Here is a 22,214-nt window from a genome sequence, read left to right on the forward strand (position 1 = left end):
CACAGCTGAAAAATAAGGGCTGCACAACACTTCCAAAAGTGCCCACTAATAGAGGTGGGACGGGGCATGTACAAGCTGAGCACCTAAATCTCATTGGGGTGCAGCCCACCCACCCGGCATCTCTTATCGTGTCACCTCACTTCTCGGTAGATGCTCAGTGCTGCTGGAGCTGGGATAGCCCAAATAACAGCATCTGGGCTGGAAACCCACCAACCTGTCTTGCTAGCGCTTGCGGACCGTGTGTATTACCCAACCAGGTTGCTTTTCCTGCACGTAAAGGCGCATCGCCCAGCCAAAGTGCTTGCTCACGCCCTCGGAGCTGAGCAAACCAGAGCAGGACCTAGGAAGTGCTTTGCAAGCTCAGGGACAAAATATTACACTAACATCAGGGAAAGTGAAGGCGTCTTGGCAATTACTTCAGAACTGAGCTTGCAAGTCTGCCGGTTTTGTTCGTGTTCATCTGAAAGCCTTTGACACATCCGTGCTGCATGTTTCTTTTATGAATATGCAAATCAAAGCAGTGAAATTACAGATAATGATATGTAGTCAAAACTTTTCAGAAGTTAATGCATATTCCTTATTTTGCAGATTTCTATCACATTTGTATTTGCAAAATAGATGAGATAACGCCGCTCAAGAGAACAGCTTTCCTGTCACTGAAGCAGTGATACACCTTTCAGATCCCACCCTGGAGAGCTGCCAGCTCCCTTCCCGGTGCCGGGGTCCCTCCTGCGGGGATGGGGGTCACGCCAAGTGCATCAGTGCCCCGGGACCCTGAAGCAGAGCCGAGCTGCCGTCTGGTTTCAAGGGCTGTGGACCGAGACACTGCCGTTCTCCCACGGCCCCGCTGCCGTGCCGTGGTCCTGCTGTGGATCTGGGACAAAACCCTGCGGGGGGAAACCGCACCGGGTCCCAGGCTTCCCAGGCAGGCCGGGCGCAGGAGATGGATGGTCGCCTGCGTGGGGTGCCTGGCACTTTGGAGATCAGCCACAGCGGTCTGTGCAGCCTGGAGGGGTTTCTCTTGGGAAAAAAAACCCAAAAAAATCTAGTTTGATCATTTGTTGCTCTCGGTGTAAGCCCAACTTCAGACGCAACAGTAACATAATACCGATGCAATAAAATACTTTTGAAGATGAGGATATCTTTCCAAAAAAGCAATTAAATATTTTTCCAAAGTGAAGTTTTCAAAATAATGCTGGTCTGGTGGGGTTTCTTGTTAAGGGGGAATGTTATATACAATATGGGGAATTCTACACAAATATTTGTTTTTATTCTGCTTTAGGAGAGATGTCAGAATGCTACCGCGTAGTGGAAATACGGGGTTTGACCAGAGTGCTCCTGATTCAGACCCATTCGCTGCTGTTCCTGCGACGTTCGCTGTCACCAGGTGAGACACCGCGCTCACCTCTGTCTGTTCCTCACTCCGCTTTCGCTCCTTCCTGGGTGCTCAGTGCGCGGCAGACATAATTCACTGGGACCTACGTAGGCTGCACTAGCAAGCTCCATCCCTTTGGCCATCACGTGTTTCACGGCAAATCCACGGGGGCTGACCCGCAGCACCTGGGCTCCTGGCAGTGCCTTGCCCAAGCTCTCTGCACATTGCGGAGCCTCCTACAGTCCTTGGGTTGTTGGCTGGGGGCTGCCTACACCTCATCCTGCTCCCGGCTACTCTAATTCCCCAAGTTCATCCTGTCTCTGCTGCATTCCCTGTTCATCCCCATCAGCAGCTTCCTTTTGATTTTTAAGAGGAACCAGCCTGGGTTGCCGTGGAGGATACCCATCACCCATGGTTGAGGGTACTCATAAGAGCATCTTTGCCTCTCCCAGTCCAGCTCTGGTGAGAACTTGACCCTTTTCTGTTCTGTTCTCCCCCAAATTAATTTCATCACCTTTAATAATGCGTGTGGGCGAGCAGTTTCCAGCAAGTGACACCCGCCGAGGAGCCCGGCAGCAGCTGGTGAGCCCTCCTCCCTTCCCCCTCCTCTTTCTCTTTCTTCTTGCAAACACCTACATCCTTCCTGTATTGTTTGAAACCGCAAGATAATAAACTGAGAAGCAAACACCGTCAAACAGTGAGTGGAAAGGTCTGTGAGGAGAGGTGGACCTCTGCACCTCGGGGGCTCTACCTCCCACTGCAAATATCACCGGAAACCTCTGTCCTGCCGCTTTCATAACCGGGCCTGGTGCACCGGGGTGCTCACCCCGAAATGGCGGTGCTTGGTCAAGCCCCTGATCTTCTCCAGCCTTTTGTGGTCATCACATCCCTCGCCGCCTCTCCCGCAGCCCCAGGGGCTGGACCCAGCAGCCCAAGGCTTGTGGCATGGGGCTCTTCTACTTCTGGGAGCTCCCTGCTAGGTTCTCACCAGCAGTTATTTTAGCAAAGAGCTTTTCTCAAGTTTTTGAATGGCTCTTCTCCTCCCCCCAGCTTGTTGGGCCACCTCCGTCCAACTGGGGACGCTGGGGGAGAGGGGCTGGATCCCCCATGCTGGGGCAGCAAGGCTGGGAAGAGGGTGCTCCATGTAGCACCCAGGTCCTGCTCTGCCTTGGGGATTTTGGACTAAGGGTGCTAAGGTGAGCAGGAGTGGCAGCGCAGCAGCGATGCTGGAGGAGAACGCTGAGGCTGCTGGCACGCACACAGCAGGCAGGGGAGACACCTCCAGGCAGGCACAACCCAACGCTTTGGTGCTGGTGGGAAAATCCAGGGAGAAATTAGGAATGACTCCCCGAGCCAGCCGAGGTCCCCCTGGCTCGGGTGTGGGTCCGTGGGCAGAGTGATCCTTGTCCTGCATCGCACCCGCTGTCTGGCGGGTTTGGGAGCCTGACTACCGAGTGCTGTCTGCTCCCAGAGGAAGGAATGAAGCGGGGCCTGCCCATCTTGCTACCCCTGGAGATGTCTCACAAATGAGTCCCTTGGTGACTGTGTCCATGCCCAGCAGCTCTGGGGTGGCCAGCGGAGCCGGTCCTCTGCTGCAGCACCCAACAGCCTCGTGCCAGTCTGGCTTGGGGGTTGGATTTATAAAATGCCAGGCTTGCAAGTGGGGAAAGGAAAGGCAATGAAAAGCAGGAGGGGTGGGCATGCTTGAGCCCCCCAGCACCAGCTGGGCTGGGTGCTGAGCATGGCCCTGGGTGCAGGGTGCACCTTGCCCTGCACAGTGTGGCGATGCCTTCCTGCAGCCCTGGCTCCTGCAGCAGGACAGGGACATGGGACCACCGCAGGATAAGGGACACTGCAGGACAGGGACTGCCACAGGACCAGGACCGCTGCAGGAGAAGACCAAGTTTTGTTTTCACCCAGGTCTAAATCCAGCACAAAAGTGAGCATAGCTGCCTGGTGGCTGTCTGGGCCACAATAACTTGCGTTTTGGGTGCTGTTTCTGTGCAAAACATGGTTGCAGACAGTCACATATGGTCAAAGCCCGGGAGATGCATTTAGCTCATTGTTTTGGCCTTGTCTGAGAAAACCCCGAGGATTTTGCGAGGCACCTGTAAACGCTCCTTACACGCAGGGTGGAGAGGGTCAAGAGGACCACAGAGACAAACTTTGCTTTGAGGAGGAGGACACTTGAGAAATACAGAAAAAAAATGTGCTGTTGTGATACCAGGTGCACTGAGGTCTCTGTACATCCAGTAACGGGGCTCTGAAATGCTACCTCTCCCCTACTATGAGCAATGAAGAGATGTGGGGATAAAACATACGGTGACCGTGCGGGCTGTGTGCCCCAAAGCTGCCTGCGAGGTGGGCTGACAGCCCTACTCCACGTGTCCCCCAGCCCTGCCCTGCTGAGCCCTGTGTGCATTCAAAGGCATGTTGGCAGTAGATTATATTCACTGCTGCTTGAAACCCCCGAGCATGCTTCATGCCTAAAACATAATTAGGAAGAATAGTGAAAAGCTGCACGAACAGAAGGCTCCTGTGACTCTCCAGGAACTGCCAGCTGAGCACCTGCAGTTCAGGCACGCACCATATCATCCGGCTTCGAGGAAAACCTTCGCTCAGGTTGGTTTGTCACAGCCAAACAGTTCCCTTGCACCTCTGAGATAGCGGCACCTGGGAAGGTCAAGCCAGTTCGCAGACAGGCAGCATTTAATGGGATTTTGTTCTTGATATACTTGGAGGTTACCCTAGGGCAAATACTTAGGTCCTGATAAGACAAGGCAGAGCTTCAAGGGAGCTCAGAGTACCGCTGTACTTCTCTGCAACTGATATCCCATGCTGTACAGGGTCAGAGAGACGTCTGTGTCTCCAGAAGCAGTGCTGGGTGATGCTATTTTGGGAGAGCACATGGGCCTGGCCGTATGCTGCAGTCCATTCCCCATGCACTCCACCAGCACCTGCAGCTGCAGCACTGAGCATGGATGTGGGAACGCCTCCGTTCGTCTCAGTCTCCACTTATGGGACTGTTGTCCATGAATGTCTCTAAGCCCTTTTTAACCCTGATGGTCCCTGATGGTCCCTGATGGTACCTAACGGTACCATTGCCACACCAACGCCCTTCATGGTAGGTCCTGGGGACACAGAATTGAGAGGAGCTGCCAGCCCAGCTGCCAGTTTGCAAAGGCAAACTCTTTCTGTTCCCCAAATGAACTGATTTTCTTAAAATGTTGTGCAGAAATGCACAGGGGAGTGTCAGGATTCAACTATGTGCGCTCCACCTTTCTCACCTCGACAAGGCCATATGGCACCCGATGCCTGTGGCCTGCCTTGTACGCTGGGATGAGCCGATGCTGAGCAGTGCTCGGTGCAAGGACAGAGAACACAGCCGTGAAACCAAGCCCTGCAGTGGCAGACACGGCGGTAAACACCAGTGCATTTTGGTGAGTTGACCGTGGGTTGACATACTGCCTGAGCATGTGGATAAACCTGAACTTTGTGGTCTGTGCCCACCGATGCTGGGGGCTCTCTGGACTTGTGTGGTGGTTTGCCTTGGTGCAAAGCTGGTGGTTTAAAAAACCAGGGTGCTCAAAAGTTACCATGCTACAGCTTAAAGCTGGCTTGATCCAAAACCCACCAGAAGCACTGAAGGATCATCTGTTCCTTGCAGTGCATTTTGAATCGGGCCTGTAGTGCTCAGGCTGGGTTGTTGTACCCTTAGGCATGAAGTTTCGGGTTTTGGGGAGCAGCCCAAGCAATCAGTGGGGCTAACTATGGCATAAGTGTGAGCATGACCCAAGGACGGACAGGCTCATGGAGTCTGGACAGCATCTGATGATGGCTCCTGTGTGCTCATCGCACGGTGTGCTGAAACCAATGCTGCAGTTGCGCTTCATACCAGCTAAGACCTTCACCTGCTTTTATCTGTGCTAAACCATGCAGGAACATCACCGGGCTGGCTGCTGTTACTGAACCCGGTGAGGGCTGTAGGAGTTGAACTTGCAGGTCAGTTGAGGGTCTGCCATGTTATGTCCTACAGAAAGTCATCTTTCTGGTCTGACGTCAAGCAGAATACGGCTATTTCCACCTACAAAAGGCAATATTACACAGTTCACTCTAATGAAGCAACAGTTTCCCCAAGGAGAATATCCAAGCACGGAAGAGATGACCCATTTTGTGCTCACTCCACTCGTAAAGAGCTGGACTGATTATTAACATGGCTGCTCTACCTGGAGCGTCCTGCAGAGACCATATCTCCAGGGTGCTGATGTCTATGCAAATCCAGAACAAGAGGCACCCCGAAGGGTTTTCAGTCGCTCCCCTGGAAGGCTCTGCAGTCCCCTGCCTTCCTGCCGGGGCTGCGAGGGAAAGGATTTGCGTGTCAGAGGAACTGAAGAGAAGGATGCAGTGGAGGTACATTATTATCTTTTCATGGGAAATTTCTAGATGAAAGGAAAAAAAAATTAAAGTTTATGTCTCTTTCTGTATTCACATTTCCTTTTCATTCTGGGTTTTGAGAAAGAAGAAATTATTCACGTCTCCAGTTCCTCCCTTCTCTCTCTCTCGTTTCTCTCTTTCTCTCCCTCTGTGCCAAAAATGAGAACACAAAGGGATGGATGGCAAACGTTTATAGGGAAGGGGAGACAGTCGCTCCAGGTTTTTGAGTCTTTTCAACTCTATGGCTTTAAATAATGCCTGCAACCGTGTAAAAATGGCAACCTGAAAAGGAAAAGGGAAGTGTTGAGACATTTCAGTACAGAGAAAAGAAAAGAAATCAATTCTTGGGCATTTCTTGCTTTAATGCATTCAGTCTTATGAAGGGGTCAAATTAAAAAAAAACAACCTAGAAACATGAAACTCTTGACTGAGAGTCTTGAATTGCTGAGGGGGTTTAAGAAATCAAAATTTTCTAATCCGTAAAATGGGAACCATGCATTTGTTTTGCAACATAACTTTAGACTGCTTTTCAATTATTCAAAATAAGATTTTAATTTTTAAATTTTAAATTTTAAATTCAAAATTTAGCTGTTTCTTCTTTTGATATTGGAGCCCCAAACCTGACGTAGGCTTTGGTCTGTGAATGTTTCCAGTGGAATTACCAACTACTGAGAAAGGCCCTGAGTGCCCATGGTGTTTTGGCAGAAACACCCCTCAAAATTTGGGGAGTTTTTGTGGGTGGGTTTTTTTCCTACCTGATTTGAGCCAACACTTTAGCGCCTGGGAAGGGGACAGCCCTGGGAAGTAGCCAGCTCCCCTGTGAGCACTGCTGAAGCTCCGGTGGGGAAGCTGGGTCTTGCCCACCTAGGTGACAGCGGCGAGTGGGACCGTTCGTGGGCTGAAGCTCATTTTGCCCGTCATCAGGGCAATTAGTGTGACTTGCTCTGGGTCTTATTAATTCAGCCTCACTTCACAGGCTGGCTCTCCCTAGAGAGGGCAGCAACGCTGTGGTCCTTCACAACGCTCACTCGGTGACCAAGATGATACAAGAAACTCCCAGGAGATGCGTTTTGAGGGTGGAAAAGGCCTTCAAGTCCATCCTGTCCCACCTTTTTCCTTTGATAATTTTAGAAGCTGAAAGAGCCTCTCCATGTGCCATTTCCAGAGTGTTGGCAGAGAAACTGGGGGAGTGCTTGTGGCCTTTTTTTCTCTGTATCCCCCAGTCATTCAGGTGAGTGGGAGACAGCACGAGCCCTCTAAAGGGTAGTACTACTCAAGCCCTCTGCCAAAAGACTAGCCACAATTAAAGCAGTCAAATAAGGCTTTAATTATAAAAACTCCCCGCATAATGACAGAAATATTTTGTGTAAATTGCTAGAGAAAAAATTTAGTATAAACTGTGCTCCAAGCCAATAAATCTACTTGCAGTGTAGTGCTTCCGGAGACAGTATCTAGCGAATGTCTGTGTGTTCCAGAAAAGGAAAAAAGGTTCAATATGTTCTGAAATGCCTTTATCCTGTTTCTTTGCTAACTTCCCCCAAGCCATTCTGTCTCCTGGAGAAATCCCAAATCCCTGGGACTTCTTCCAGGCCTCCTCTTTATTGTGGGAGTTACGAGCTCCTAATCAGGAAACAGAAATGATTGCATGTTACATGTGTCCCCAACAGGATGGAGAGAGGCAGTCTGACTTTTGACATCCAGCTACCAGATCCCTGCTGCCGGCGCTGCACGGAGCACAAAGGGATATTGCATGAAGCTGACTGCAGTAGAGGTGGGTCTGAAAGCCCACGTGGCTCTCTCCAGCCAGCCGTCCTTGCTCACTCTTGCTCCCATCAGGTGTAGGGTGCAACCAACGGTCCTGGTGTTCCCCATGGGACTGAAGTGCGGGTTTGAATCGGGGATGGGGGGAGCCATATCCCCCAGACATGACCGCAGTGAGACACGACCAGCCCGTGGGTGATCAGGAGGGAATCTAGCGGGGAATTGCCATTTCTGCCTAGATATTTCTCAGAGACCAACAGGCCTTATGGATTTTCTGCTATTTATTGCTAATAGGTGGCATTTTTTATTTCCCCCTCTGTCGGGAGCCACAGGAGGGGTTGAGGAGCAGAACAACCCCAGTAGTGGAGCGGCTGCCCGGCTGACTGGTGTCCCAGCGGCGTGGGTGCCACGGGGCAGGGATGCTCAGTCACGGGTCGGATGGGGACACGTCAAACTCCAGAAGACCCTTGAGGATAGATGCATCTCAGGCTCTGTAGTCTGGCTATTTTTCTACTGTTAAGTTGTCACCAGACTGGTGGTGCCTCTAACAGGTGGGCTTATTCTGCTCGTTTCCTCCGGCCTAATCCTGTCAACCGCTTCAAACCTCAGGATTTCTATTAGTGGGGTATTGCTGCCTTGCCTGCGGATCTCTGTGCCAGACCCAGGCGGCTGCACGCTCCGTCTGCCTTCCCTTCACAAGCACCAGCCCCACGGGAGACGGGTGGCACGAGGCACGCACGCGTGGCCTCTCTCGGCTTTGCAGAAGACACTGACCTATAGTCTTTATCCCATCAAAAGTAACTGTCATTTTATAGTCATAACTATTTCCCGTGACCAAAAATTCATCTGGAAAGCAATGAAACGTGCATTAATTACATGTTGAAGAGCAGTAAAAGGGTTACTATTTCCCACAGAACTTGCAGTGCCTTTCATTCATAATAAAATTTTAATGTGATTACAGGCCGAGGAATTGCATTCTACCGCCGTGACTGAGCGCCATCAGTGACTTAAGGCAGCTGCAGGTGCCCCACCTGGCTGACCTTAAAAGTGAGGCTGTGGGGAGGGACAGCCCTGCAGCATCTCCTGGTCCTTGCTCCTGTCTCTGGGTGCGGCTCCTGGGAGATGAGGGATGGGGATGTGCCAAGTGACTGGGGGGATGTTCAGGATCCCACCAAGGGGTGTATTCATCCCCTGGGATCCTTCTCCGTGGGTGAGTTTGCAGTCGGTGCTGGAGTGATGACTGGGTCAGAGTGCAACACAGATGTTCTCACACCCCACACACCATCAGGCCATGATGCAAAAGGGCCAGGGCTTGGCCTTTCCTTGCATTACCTTCTCATTTATCCCCATCCTAAAGCTGGTTTAGGTGTCTTCATCCATCGTGGCCACAACCACTGCAGAGCCATGGTGGCAGCGGTGTGGTGGGGGCGGCTGGACGGTGGAGCGGGCTGGGGGGACCTCTGGTCCAGGAGCTGTGGGAATGGGGGCTCTGAGTCGCAATATGGTGAGGGAGTCAGGGCAGGAGGGAAGCAGGGCGTGTCTGCTCCGGCAGAGGCATGAAGACCCTGAGGACCTTGGCAAGGAGAGGGGTTAGGGACTTTGAGACCCAAGGCTTTCCATGCCAAGGAGGTATGGGATAGCGAGAAGCATCTGCCCACCTCCCAGAGGGTCCTGGCTGGGAGGAGGCAGAAGAGCATACAGCCCCACAGCATCTCTTTTTGCTCTAGGAAATCTGATCATCCCACTCAGCCAAATAAAGAGCGATAGGCAATGCACTACCGAGGGAAATTAAACAAAATCCTGGGCAGAGACTCCCTGGTGGGTTCCCAGCCTTTTGCTGCCTTGGAGCCATGATGGGAGCATAAATGCAGGCAGAAAAGCAAAGCAGTGTGTTGGCAGGAGCCATGGAGGTGCTGGGATGGAGAGGCTGAGCACTGCTGGGCAACAAGTCATTCAGCTGCACAAATACCTGCAAACGAGCTCACCGGTATCATTTGCAAAAATACCCACCTGGTAAGTTCTGCATTATTTGACCTTCTGTCCCCACAAATAATAATGGCAGAGCAACAGAAAGCTCTCTAATGTGCTTGCAGTGTAATGAAGTAACCCCACTAGGAATAAAATCTACAGCAATTACTGTGCCAGGTATTATGCTGCTTTATCAAATTGCAGTTGAAAGTCAAGAAGAGTTGAGGATACAGTGATAAAACATCTGATCTCAAATCTGACTCTAAATTACCCTTCTGGCTAGAACAGTATTTCGTCCAGAGGAATTGTTATTCCTCTCATCTCTCTTCTTCAAAAATAATTGTTCAAACTGATAATTTTGCACTCCTTGTATTTTGGAGTAAGTACTTTGCCTGCACTCTGCACTGTGTGATTAGCTGCTAAGGTGATGTGGAGTACTTTGGACCAGACCACACAAACCTCCCACTGCAGGATGGAGCATACGAAATGGAAGCAAACTGGCTGTGGTTCATCACCGCAAGACACAGTCTCTCTTTTGGGCCCTTTTGTCCTCAGAAGGACGGCAAAGATGCATCATGCCATGTTTGCTTGTTGGGTAGAGCCTTTCCATCACCTGGTGACAGTGGTGGGCAAGGGGCAGGCAAAGCGCAGCAGGTCCTGTTGATGAGGCTCATACCCCAAGTACCTCGGCCACTTGTACCATGCAGTGAGGACCTCATCGACCCCACGCCTGTGCCACTGGGCTGGGTCATGACACAGGTGGAAGTATTTGATGGTGGCCACCACCTTTGTGAAGCACAGGTATGTCTGGGGTGATGAGCTGGAGGTGCTGAGCAGCCAGCGCTGGGTCCAACATACAATCTCTTTGCCTGGTTGCACGCACTGCTGAGCCTGAGCTGGGGGTCCCAGCGCTGTACGTGGGGGCTGTGCCAGGAGCTGGGCCCCAGCACCGTTGCACGTTCCTTTCACCATGGACTTGCTCTAGGCCTGACCACTCTGCTTCCAGCAGGAGCACAGCGAGGACTGCCGCTCTCACCACCGGCACTGCACAGCAGCCCTAACCCTGATGGGACCTTTGGGGAATGAGGACACTTGCCAAGGTGCAAAGCTGCCCTCGGTGGAGGACCAGGACCTCACTGGGGCTGGCACAAGACTTCTGCTCCTAGCACGTGCCGCTGGGTCCCGGGATTTGTCAAATGAAGTCCTTTCCTTTGATCCTTCTTGCGTAAAGTTTTCAATATTGCTTGTCAGGACCGTTTTCCCTTCCATTCCATCATCTTAATAATAATAACACAGACGTAACAAAGACAAACTGTCCTCCCAGCGCTGCCGGGGCTTTGCAGGACCATGGTCCTGCACTGTGGGTGCAGCTCAGGGTGGTGCCTAAGGTGAAACCACAGGCAAAGACCAGGCCCTTTCTGCACACCACCAGCCCACGGGACACCCCGGGCGTGTGGGAGGCTGTGTTCTGGTGGGGTGGTGGGATGCTGGTGGGTATCCCTGTTTCTGTGAGAGCCGGGCATCGCTGTCCGGAGGCACCCCATCCCATCCTGACCAGGGCTGTGTGGGCTAGCCCGGGGGACTGAGTCTCTGTGCTCGAAGGGTTAACACTGCCGAGATCCTGCTGATGAGATTTGTTAAACTCCCCATTACATCCTACAGTGCTGCTAATTACGTCTTCATAAACCAAAGTCAATTAGCCAGGTCTCTCCCTGCCCGTGCCTCTTAACTTCTCTCTCCATCATTAGCCCGATGCCGGGGAACACCTGCCTGGGTCCTGCCTCCCCTGTGGCACCAAAGAGCGCATCTGCCCTGCGAGCCTCCTGCCCCAAAGCTGTTTTGGAGCCTTTCGAGGATCTAGCTGGTGCTTATTGACTAAAAGTGGAAGCGCCACAGCTCGTCCTGCCCCGGAGCACGACTTCTGCAATTACAACTGCTCAGGCGGGAGGAGAGGAGGTTGAGGGGGGAGCCAATATCTTTCTTCAAATATGGAAAAAATTACCGCAACAAGGAAAGCAATAAATTCTTCCCTATGTTCAAAAGCAAGGGATTTGCTTTGTAGGGAGAGAGATTTAGGTTATCTGCCTGGAATTTAAAGGTTTTTAAAGGGAGGTTAGGCACACAGGGAGGGTTTAGGAAGAGCAGACCCTGCCCTGAGGTGAAAGGGGCAATTGGACGGCTTCTTGAGACCCAGCTACCACATTTTCTACTAATGTTAATGATAGACCAAGGGTTGAGACCAAGGAGAAGCTCACCCGGCCGTGCCATCGCTGCCTGGCCCATTGCCCCCGGATGCTCGGCCTCGCCTGCCTGCGGGGCTGGGGCTGAACCTGTTAGTGGAGACTGGATGCATTTCATGAGACAGCTGTGATGGTGGATGGGCGGCTTGGCTCCCAGTCGCTTCCCTGGAGCAATTCCAGGTCCACCACAAATAGCCAACATCTGGAATATCATTTAAGCACAGCTGCCATCATGCAAATTTAGAGATTAGTAGGGATTAAAGTGGTCTGGAATGCCTCACAATTTCTCATTAATGGCCCAGGCTCTGTAATAGCCAACTGCTCTGCATCCCCGGGGTGGCTCCCGCATCGCTGCGGCTGGAGGTCGGTCGCTGTGCCCCGCATGGCTGCCCCATGGCAGCCACCAGCCCCTTGCCCTCCCCCGCACCAGCCCTTTGCCATCGCCTGCCCGCAGACAAGCAGAGGCAGCCCACGGTAACATTGGTAGGCTGGCTAGAAAGTCGTTAAAAGCATGGGTATTGCTTTGCACAGTCAATCCTAAATTGGCAAGGTCACCTTGCCACCAAGGAGACCTTCTCGGTGGAGGCTTTTGAACGGCTTCAAAAATCACCGTCACAGTGACACAGACGATGCAGCCGGGGGCTGCCTGCTGGGCGCAGGTCCAGGGGGCTGCTGGGCATCGTGGACGGGCACCTTTCTTCAGAAAAGGCAAAGCACACAGACCTGGTGTAATGTGATGCTTCCAGTGAAGACCTCTTCCAGATCTCCTCCCAGGGCTGGACATGGCTTCCCTGTGATTTCAGAGTCTCAAGGCCACTTACAAAAAATTAACATTTGAGAAACTCTCCCTGGAATAAATCCTATCTCCTTGCTGTGATAACTCAAAGTAGGTTTTCATCTTAATGTCCTGCTTCCCCCCCATTTTAATAATTGCATATTTGGAAGAAATCTCCTGGCTCTGATATTGCAGGGTAATTATCTGCTCACCGCTAGCTAGCCAAGCTGGGCTGAGATGTTATTGCTCGTGTTGCACCTCAGGAAGTTTTATGATGCCCCTCGTGTTATTTTCAAATGGCTCAAGATTACAGAGATAAAAGGGGAGCTTCATGGCCTTACGCTGGCCACCAGCGAGGAAGAGTCCCACATTTATAGCTTTATCCAGCAGCCCTCCTCGCTTGCCCATCTCCACAGCTGTTGTGCTGTGTTGGTGAGATTTTGCTGTGCTTATACGAGAACAAAATATAGAGTCACCATGGTCAATGGGACAAGGAACAGGCACTTTTTCTGTTTACGCTCGCAGAGAGAAGGAAGCTTGGGGTTAAAAGTGTAACTGCTCTAATGAAAGTTGATTCACAGGAGTTACATCCTGATTTCGCATCTCCCTCTCGTGCTGAGAAAGCTAATGTTCTCAGCAGAGAGGACTGCCACTCAATCGCCTTGCAATAACACTGTGATGGCCTCAGAAGTGAAGGAGAACATAGATTTTATGTCAGGCTGATTGCAGAAGGAGTTTGTGAGCTGCCTGGATTTCTGCAAGCCTCTGTGAGGTCCTGCAGCTCCAGGGACTTGCCGTCCCTTGCCACGGTGCCGTTATCTCCACCTCTCCCGGCATCCAGGGTGGCCTGCTGGGGACTGCTTAGTCCAAACCCACCGTGCCCCAAACCACCCATCCACCTCAGAAGGTCTTCCTCATTGCCCCACCCAGAGCAGGCAGCTTCTGGGTGGGATTTTGGGGTGGGTCTTGTTTGATGTGGCAGCAGGGTGTGTGTGGGATGATGCTACAGCAGGTGTCAACCAGAGGACGCAGCAGGACAACTCCCACCACGTGTTCCTTGCCCTGCCCAGTGGCCTGTGGGCCAGCAAGAGCTGGGGCTTGCTATTCTAATGGGGACTTATTGCAATAGGCACAGGGCATGGCAGCAAGTTTTTGTAGCACATGTAAAACCATTAGGCGATGAAAATGACCATTTACCTCACTGAAAAAGCCCTCAACTCTGAAGGGTGAGCTCTTCCCTGGTTTATTGAAATGGTCTGAGAGCTTAAAAAAGTTATTTCAAGTCGTTGGAGAACATAAATGTTAATGCCACTTCCATCATAGACAGGTAGCAGTGGGGCAAGATAGGATCTTAGCTGTGGCATTTGGACCTGAACGAGACCCGATGCCCCAAATTGCACGAGGAACACAGCCATGCCCCAGCTTCACACGGTTCCATTTAAATGCACACGGGAAGAAATCGGGCCTTATCTAAATGACAGTAACTCGTGTGCTAGTGACACAATGTGGTGAGACTCCTATGGCCAAGCTGCGTCTACAAATGGGCTTAAAATGGTATATTGATTGACAGGTTTCCTCCAGGCAGGTGGCCCAGGGTGTGAAATTTCACATTGTGTTATTTTTTATGCCATTTGAATTTTCCATCCTTGCCATGGAAGGATCGAAATGCCAATTCCATCCTTATGCCATTTGAATTTTCCATCCTTTTCGTGTCCTTCTCATTCACGCTTCCTAGGAAAAGTTGGAAATGGGGCTCTTGCGGGCATCCGCTGGTGGCCACCAGGCAGCTTGGTGTCCCCATGTCTGTGAGGACATTTTCTGTCTGCTCAAGGGTTGGCAGAAGGGAGGAGGGTCGGTAGGGCTGGGGCACGGGACAGCTCTGTAAGCAAATGCATAGGGCAACAAGTTATTGCTTGAGAAAGGAAAGTACCCTCTGCTGAGTATAAAGTTGGCATTTTCCAAGACAATGAAAGGAAAATGCTTGCCTGTCTGCCATTGTTCAGTGGTAGCTTTCACTGCTGGGGGTGAGCGCAGATACATTTAATAAGTAGTATTGGCCCAGAGCAAGGGGGGGGAGAAAGAGAAAGCAAGTGAGAATGTGATGGGAGAGGAGCGAGGGGTGGGAAAGCTGAGGAGGACAAGGACAAGGCAGGGACCTCGGCTGGCCGGGAGATTTCCAGGGTGTGCCCCCAGAATAAGGAGAGACTGGTTCAGTTCTACTTTTCATATGTTTTATTATAAAGAAAGGTAAGATAAGCATTGCGAACCAAATGTGCCAGGTGCTGCGAAAGCAGCACCATCAAACAAAATAAAAAATAAAAAAACCCAAAAATGCACCTTATGAGAAATCAATTTTATGCTCTCTAATTTTTCATAAATAGACAAAAATCATTGTCAGCAATTTTTAAATAGATGGACATATGGCAGAAAAAATATAATAATGCCATACAACATGGATATAAATTGTCCATTTCTTGCTGTACAAATAATAGAAACAAGTTTGGCAGGCTTTTTTTGTTGTTTTTTTTATACACATCTTCCTTCTATGTATAACTAAAAAATGTGCTACAATTAATATAAAATGCTTTTACTATAAAGTAAACTACTAATTTTTTTCACAAAAAAATCTTAAAGATGTCTTTAGCACAGCTCTAAAACACTTAGTAAACTACTTACAACTATCCAACAAATTATATTTTCATGATCTTTTTCACATTTTTCCTCTCGTATTTTGCCTTCTGCTCTCTCCCCCCACCTACCTAGCAATAGTTTTTATTTATTTTTTGCATTTTTTCGCCAGACATCCAAGGCCTTTGCATGTACAATATTCACACAAACTTCACATTTTCTTGCACAAAGTTTAGTGCTGTTAGCAAGTCAAAAGAGTGCATCCTCCTACTGAGCTGGCCTAATGCTGTAGGACACCAGACCTGGGCCTATGCTGCGTCTAAAAGCAGTTCACTAGGAAAATAGTCTGTAGCTAAGCTGATGGCAAGCAGAAAAATGGTGTCCTTAGTTTTTTTTTTTTGTTGGCTTTGTGTTTATTTATTTTATTTTTTTTATTTTTTTTATTTTTTTGTTCTTCATGATTTATGAGGTTTTGGGCTTCCATGGAAAGTAGACTTTAGAGTTCAAAAATAATAAAAGAAAACTGCTCTTAGAGCCTGGAAACGAAGCCAGCGACGAGGTGCAGTGGTAGCTCTCTCGTCCGTACGACTTGCTCGGTGCCTCTCCGGGTAGTCTGTAAGATAGACCCTCTCAAGTGTCCTTTGTCTGAGCCTCCTCAAAAACAGATGTTGAGTTTTAGGTGAGGTAGAGTGCCTTGTCCCTTGGCAGCATGCTGTAAGAGAAATGAGAGGCAGAAGGTGAGACAGGCAGGGAAACAGCCGGGAGGTCGCCTGGGGGAGCTGAAATTACCATTTGTACACCCAGTCGCACACCCGTTTTCAGCCACGCCATGGTTTTTATGGCACTCCGTAATGCAAAACATAAAGTGGTCTGCACCAAGGGACCAGTGTGCAGAGATGAACCAAGCAGAAGGCACTTAAGAGTAAGAGCCTGGTGCAATTTTAGTTCTTCCTGAATTTCAACAATAAGGGCTAAGACATAAATTCCTTCCTTTGTCTTAATTCTTGCTCTTGCTGGGGCTGCAGGGGAGGGCCAACTCTGGATTCCCCTGCAGCGCACACCAGTGTGATGCTGGTACCAGCTCCACCATCGTGCTGTGGAGCCCTGCGCCTGGAATCAGCCCCTTGGCCACTGGCCCCCTTCTTCATCACACATTGTACTGACACTAAGCCATGGAGATTTAGAAAATGTACACTTGCTTTTGGATAAAATGTGTCATTCTGGCAATGCATAAGAAGTAGGGGGTCTCAAAAATATGACTGAGGGGCTTATGCCTGAAGATGCTTGTGGGTGTCCAGGAGGATTTACGTAAGTTTCACGGCTGAAGAGCATGCGAGCAGGAGACACCATCTGCTCAATGACTCTCTCCTCCTCTCCCAAAATAAGTACAACTAGAAAAATTAATAATCAGGAAGTGCAGGGAAAAAATCTTTGAGACAGCAGGATTAGCCGGCCTTTCCCGTGGGTCTGATGAAGACAGCAGGAGGTACAAGGAACCCAAGGAAGACTGCGGTGCTGCCTTACTGGCAGGAGGCTACGGAGGAGGGCTGGTGGGACAGCAGTCAGGCTGTGTGCTCTGCACAACCCTGGCCCACCAGATCTTGAATTGATCGTGTTATTGAAGCAGTAAGTTTGATTTCAAGAGATCCAGGTGTGTCGTAGAGAGGGAAGCCAGCTTACACCATCGAGACATGCCACGTGTGGACGGCTCTGCAGTAAGGTGTGCAGATAGGTATCACCGCTCCCTTCCCTGTCTGTAGTACCTGGTACTTCAACCCTCCATGTGGGCTGGCTGGCACTTTTAACTTGCCACCAGCAGTGTCCTACGAGGGAACCCAGGTGCTCTTTTTTTCAGGTCATAGTAGAGAGGAGTGGCTGAAGCCCCTCTCCCCTGGCTGACGTCCTATGTGGGTTTTGCTCTGAAACCCAGGCATTTTAATGGGTTTTATCATCTACACAGACCTCATGGAAACATCGTTGGCTCCATAAAGACATCTTGGCCTTAAAAGGTGGTGAAGAACATTACAAAGCTTCGGGAGATTCCAGTGTGGGTGGGCTTATGAGTGGAATAACAGGGAAATAGCAGACAGCAAGGTAATGCTGCTGTTGATAGAGCTGTCTTCTGATAGAGCGCAGAAGAGTCTGCACTTCGTTAATCTCCACATTTTATAATCTGCATTTAAAATGCAGTCTTCCCTACTGCACTCAGCAAAGATTTAATGCCACTGAGCAGCAGTGAGGTATTCCAGTACTAAAACTTCATTAATTTTACAAAATATGCTACAGAACATTTCCCAGTTCATTACAAAGTATTACCATAAATAATTGAATCCAAACTAAGTGCATTTGTGATGGTGTATCCTTGCCTTTTTTCAGTGTTTGCTCATTTAGTTTCTGATTTGGAAAATTCCCCCATCTGGAGAGGATCACTTCAACGTTAGCAGGAATTAGCAAGGTTGTAAGTGTCCGGATGAAGTGGCTGTACATGGTTTTGTGCCTCTGGACAAGGCATAACTGAGAGCGTCCCATCTTTTAGCCCAAAGGAGAGTGGGAAGAGGGGAGAAAAGTTGCTAAATGATGGTACCCAAAAAGAACCTAATCCTTGCCTTGCAAATGAGAGGAAGGACATAGAAAGATGAATCCAGTTCAGTGTTAACACCAAAATACCTAAATGCTAGGAGACAAATGTAAATGAAAACCTGAAGACAGCTTTGGTATGGAAAGAGTTGTAATCAGAAGACAGGGCAGAAAAAACAAGTGAGGTGCCTTGAAGAATTAAGAAAGATTTGCAAGTGATTGCACCCTTGATACAGGTGAGCCAGCTCCCTTGGCGAAAGTCACTGCAAAGCACAGGTATTCAGCGGGTGCCTTGGGAAAGAGCAAGTGCGAGACTAAGGCTGTCAGGTGAGGGAGACAGGGGACTACGTAAGTAGTTTGTGGTATGATGGCAAAAAGCAATATAATTGTATGCTGCAATTGCTTGTGGGAAGTGATAGTCATATACTAAGCAAGAACTGAGAAATGCTACCCGTGTCTTTGCTAGCGATCTAGGACAGCTTGGGCTTAAGCCCAGAAAGAGCTAGCAAAATTGGATGGAAGTCAGTAAGCACAAAATCATTAAGAATGGGGAGAGCATCAGCTAAGAAACATTTAAAACTCTCTCTAACATGGCTGATTTATGAATTAAGGAGTGTCTGCTCACAGGATCGTAGAATTTGAGGGGTATAAGGGAAGAAGTGTAATTTAATGGCATTTTAACTAGCACTGATAGGCTGGGAAAAAAACCCCCAACAACCTACAGCAGTTCCTTTATTAGATGGAGAAGGACAGAGAGAAAGACAACCTTGTTAGGTTTTCAGAAGTTGTCTAGATGACAAACACAAAAGAAAATGTAGGATTGGGAGGTTTTACCCCAGCTAACTCAGTGCCAACACATGTTGGAAACTAAAGAAATATCAAGGTCAGGCATGAAATAAAAATCCTAATCCGGAGAGCAAGACAGGATTGCCTGTGTGCTGGGGAGGTTGGTACGATCCTCTCTTTCAGGAATCTGGGAGTCTACAGCTGAGACACCTCACAACAGAAAATACTCCTTTTTCTTTCCAGCCAATTGCTGATTTTGATCCTCAGAGTGCTGCTTGAATCGCAATTAAGCTGAATGCCGTTTTGAGGTTGAAATGGGCAATTACATGATCCAGAGACTTCCCGATTATACCTAAAATTGCACGGATGAATCAAACCCAACAAGATCCGCCTTCCCTTTACCACTGCTTTGCCTAAGTCCTGCTGGTTGCCGGGGCCGTTCAGGCACACAGCTCACCCTGCAGCCTCATGCAGGCTCATGGCAAGGTGCCACGGAGGAGCCCAAGGGTAACTTTGAACGTCACTTGCAAATTAGTGCAAAGTGCATTGGAGAAAGCAGTACAGACAGGAAGATGATGATAACCAGATCATCCCTTTTCTTGTCACGAGTGTAACCTTGAGGCATACCGGGGCTGCAGTCCTACAAATGCGTGTGAATGCTACAAGCAATGCAGACCATGCACTTAGGCAGCAAATACCAGGGGCTAGCAGGAGCAGGAGGTGACGGCACTGCTGACGCACCAGGCTTTACAATAAAATGGGAACAAGCCAGCTTTGGGAGCTGGGCTGCCAGAAGCTCGTGTGTCTCTAGTCACCGGAGATGGGCTCCTTCCTTAACAGAGACGACGACATTTTTCGGTGCACTAAGCACTCTCTGCAGTACTGATCTATATCCACCTGAGTTCATTGCTATAATCTACTCTAATAATTATCTGGAAGTCTCTGCATAATCTGTCTGGTTTTAGAATGCTTTTTTTTCCAGGAAGCTGCAATAAACCCATGAAATTTGATATTTCTGCTGTGACAAAGGCATGAAATGCATGAGCTTTGATCATGAATTGCATGGGCCCTGTGCTTACAATATGGCACTCCAGCCAGATGTCACAGAGCTTGTTTTAGCAACACAAAACTCAATCCTGACTGCTACGGGAGCGTTTCACCCATTTCTAGAGTGCCCTGAGTTTTCTGCATGGGGCCCGGGCAGTGGGATTTGCAGAGAGAATCAAGTGTTTTCCCAGCTGACCCCCCAAGTAGCGATGCTTATTTCTAGGGGGGCTAACTTCTCTGGGAGCTGCCTCTGCTCAGCACCTCTGGAAATTGGGATCCATGTGCCATAACCTTCCAAGCATCTTTAGCATTTTGCCCACGGCATCTAAAGTGACTGTTATCATCAAGTCCCAAACAGGTTCCTTCTTTCGGGTTGTCTGCAGAGACTTGAGGAAGGACCACACAAAGGTCGCTGGCAGAGCCCAGAACAATCCATGTAGCTGAGCACCCTCAGGCAGGCAGACAGCAGCGATATTCTAATGGCTCAGCAAGTTATTTATTTCCCTGAAAGAAATAAATGTCTGTACAGTCTGTGCCCAGCCCAGCAATTGTAAGTGCACTGCTGGCACAGACAGGAGCTGTGCTCTGAAAAGGCTGGGAGCTTGCTATTATCTCCAGTGAAAGCACTATGTTCCAGTACTTCAAGCAAATCAAACAATGCTCAGAAGCTACCAAGCCTCCTTCCCTACCTGCTCTCCCAGCAAACCACGTACCTGTTTTACAGAGCACAATATCAGTCTCTAAACTATTATTGCTGAGCCAAAAGCAGTGGAGTAGGCAGAGGTTGGAAACGGATTTCACACCCTTGCCGTTCCCCAGCTTTGAGACTATGCTGATGTTTTTATTTACTGTAGAATTTGAGCAGACCTTCACGCTGGCATGTTCATGCCAGAGCTTGTAGGGCGTAAGGGGGAAGATCTGTGCAGAAGACGGTGGTCTTTTCCTGCAAGGCGCAGGGGACCGAAGCGTTGTGCAGCTCTTGGGAGGATGAGGCTTTGTACCCTATTGCGGTTAAACCCCAGGACCGATAAGGGACCCATTGCTAGAGACAACTAGAGGAGGCTGTGGCCTCACGATAAAGACAATCACTTTAGGAACAGAAGGACATTGCTTATGGACATGGCCACCCTCAAACCTCCAGAGACTCTGCTTGGGAGACTGGGCTTCCCTGTCCTGCTCTAGAAGGAAACATGTCAAACTCATCCATTGCTGATGGGATGGAAACACAAAAAAAGGAAACCTCTTCATGTCCAATGAAGAATTTGTCTGTGATTTTTAAGCTACCCACTTCCGTAGCATTACGTCAGTGAGCTTACAGAGAAGAGGAAACCTTGAACTTCACTGACATAATTAGCCTACCAACTTGCTGTACATTTTAGGGCAGATTCTCAGCTGTTGTACACTGTCACAGTTCAGATAATAGAAAGTGCATTAGCAATGTGCTATTTTGTCTACTGGCCTGCAGTGGTTAATCCCACACTCTCTGCTGGAGTAGTCGTTGTCCCACTCAGTGCTTCCTGGAGGGTTTGATGCACCAGGCGAACGGGGTCCAACACTGTTTTGAAACTCAGACGAAATATGTGAGAAGTCCTGCAGGGTGGAAAAGAAAGGAAGGGTTACAGGAGTATACACAGCAGGAGAAACATATTATTGCATAAACACGTTTACATGCATTGCCCCAGAAACGCGGCAGTGCAGAGTGCAAGGCGAGCCCCAGGGACAGCAGCGGGTCCAAGCCCAGGACCTGAAACCACCGCGGTGGGACCTTGCAGAGCACGAGATGCTGCAAGCAGGTGTCAATACAGCAACATCTGTTTTACATCCCTCTTCCCCCCTCTTGTTTGTCAGGACCTCCCTCCTCGGGGGGTGGCGAACGGCTGCGGACGACGCATGGCCATGAAAGCCTTTGCATCAGCATGCTGGCAATCAAAATCGTTTTTCCACTTCAAGTGCAGCTCCCTTTGCAGTAATGCGTTACCCCATCATAATGTACAGTAACAAGGCAAGGGACATCCACACAAGCAACGCTCTCTCCATCAGCTGTCACTGCTGGCAATTTAACAAGGATGCTGCGGGACTGTTTTATCTGAAAACTGATTAGCTTTCCCGATTTTTTGGGGTTGGCTTTATTAGGTAACATTAGGCAATGTATATAAACAAGAGTCATGGTAGTTACCTGACCAAGAACACGATTTCCTCCAAAACATCCAAATTAGGGCAGTGGGGTTTGTTTTTTTTTTTACATTTAATTTTTGATTAGCAAACATATGTGGAATGAAGCGTCACAAAATGCTGCCCTCAGCAACAGCAACTACCCCAATTAAAGCGATCATGAGGATCCCCTTTTCTGCTCATTTCTGGACTATCACCAAATTAGAGAATCCACTTTTGCTTATGCAGAGCCAAAGTCCAATCACTGTGCTGGAGAAGTTATTTGGGATACCCTGAGCAGGTTAGAAATTAAAATCTGATTGACGATCTGACCTTTCCACACGTGCTGCCTTTTTATTATGGTCCGGGATAACTGTGCTTCCACATCCCTGCTCTCCTTTGCTTTTCTTCCACTGCAATATCTGTTCCCAAATTAACAATTTCTGTTTTCTCAAAGTTAGCCCCAAACTGA

At 49.3% G+C, this 22,214-nt stretch overlaps 1 protein-coding gene across 1 annotated transcript in view; it reads right to left on the bottom strand.

The window, feature by feature from the left end:
• Window positions 1-14,767: 14,767 nt before the first annotated feature.
• TOX2 (TOX high mobility group box family member 2) overlaps window positions 14,768-22,214 on the bottom strand; it is a 139,664-nt gene continuing 132,217 nt past the window's right edge. The window contains exons 8-9 of the mRNA XM_009318654.1: window positions 21,051-21,181; window positions 14,768-15,893 (exon numbers count right to left, since the gene is read on the bottom strand). Coding sequence (XP_009316929.1) covers window positions 15,857-15,893; window positions 21,051-21,181 — 168 coding nt within the window. The 3' untranslated portion in view covers window positions 14,768-15,856. The remainder of the gene's footprint in view (window positions 15,894-21,050; window positions 21,182-22,214) is intronic.

Source organism: Pygoscelis adeliae, unplaced genomic scaffold, assembly GCF_000699105.1.
Source record: "Pygoscelis adeliae isolate BGI_AS28 unplaced genomic scaffold, ASM69910v1 Scaffold72, whole genome shotgun sequence".
NCBI lineage: Eukaryota > Metazoa > Chordata > Aves > Sphenisciformes > Spheniscidae > Pygoscelis > Pygoscelis adeliae.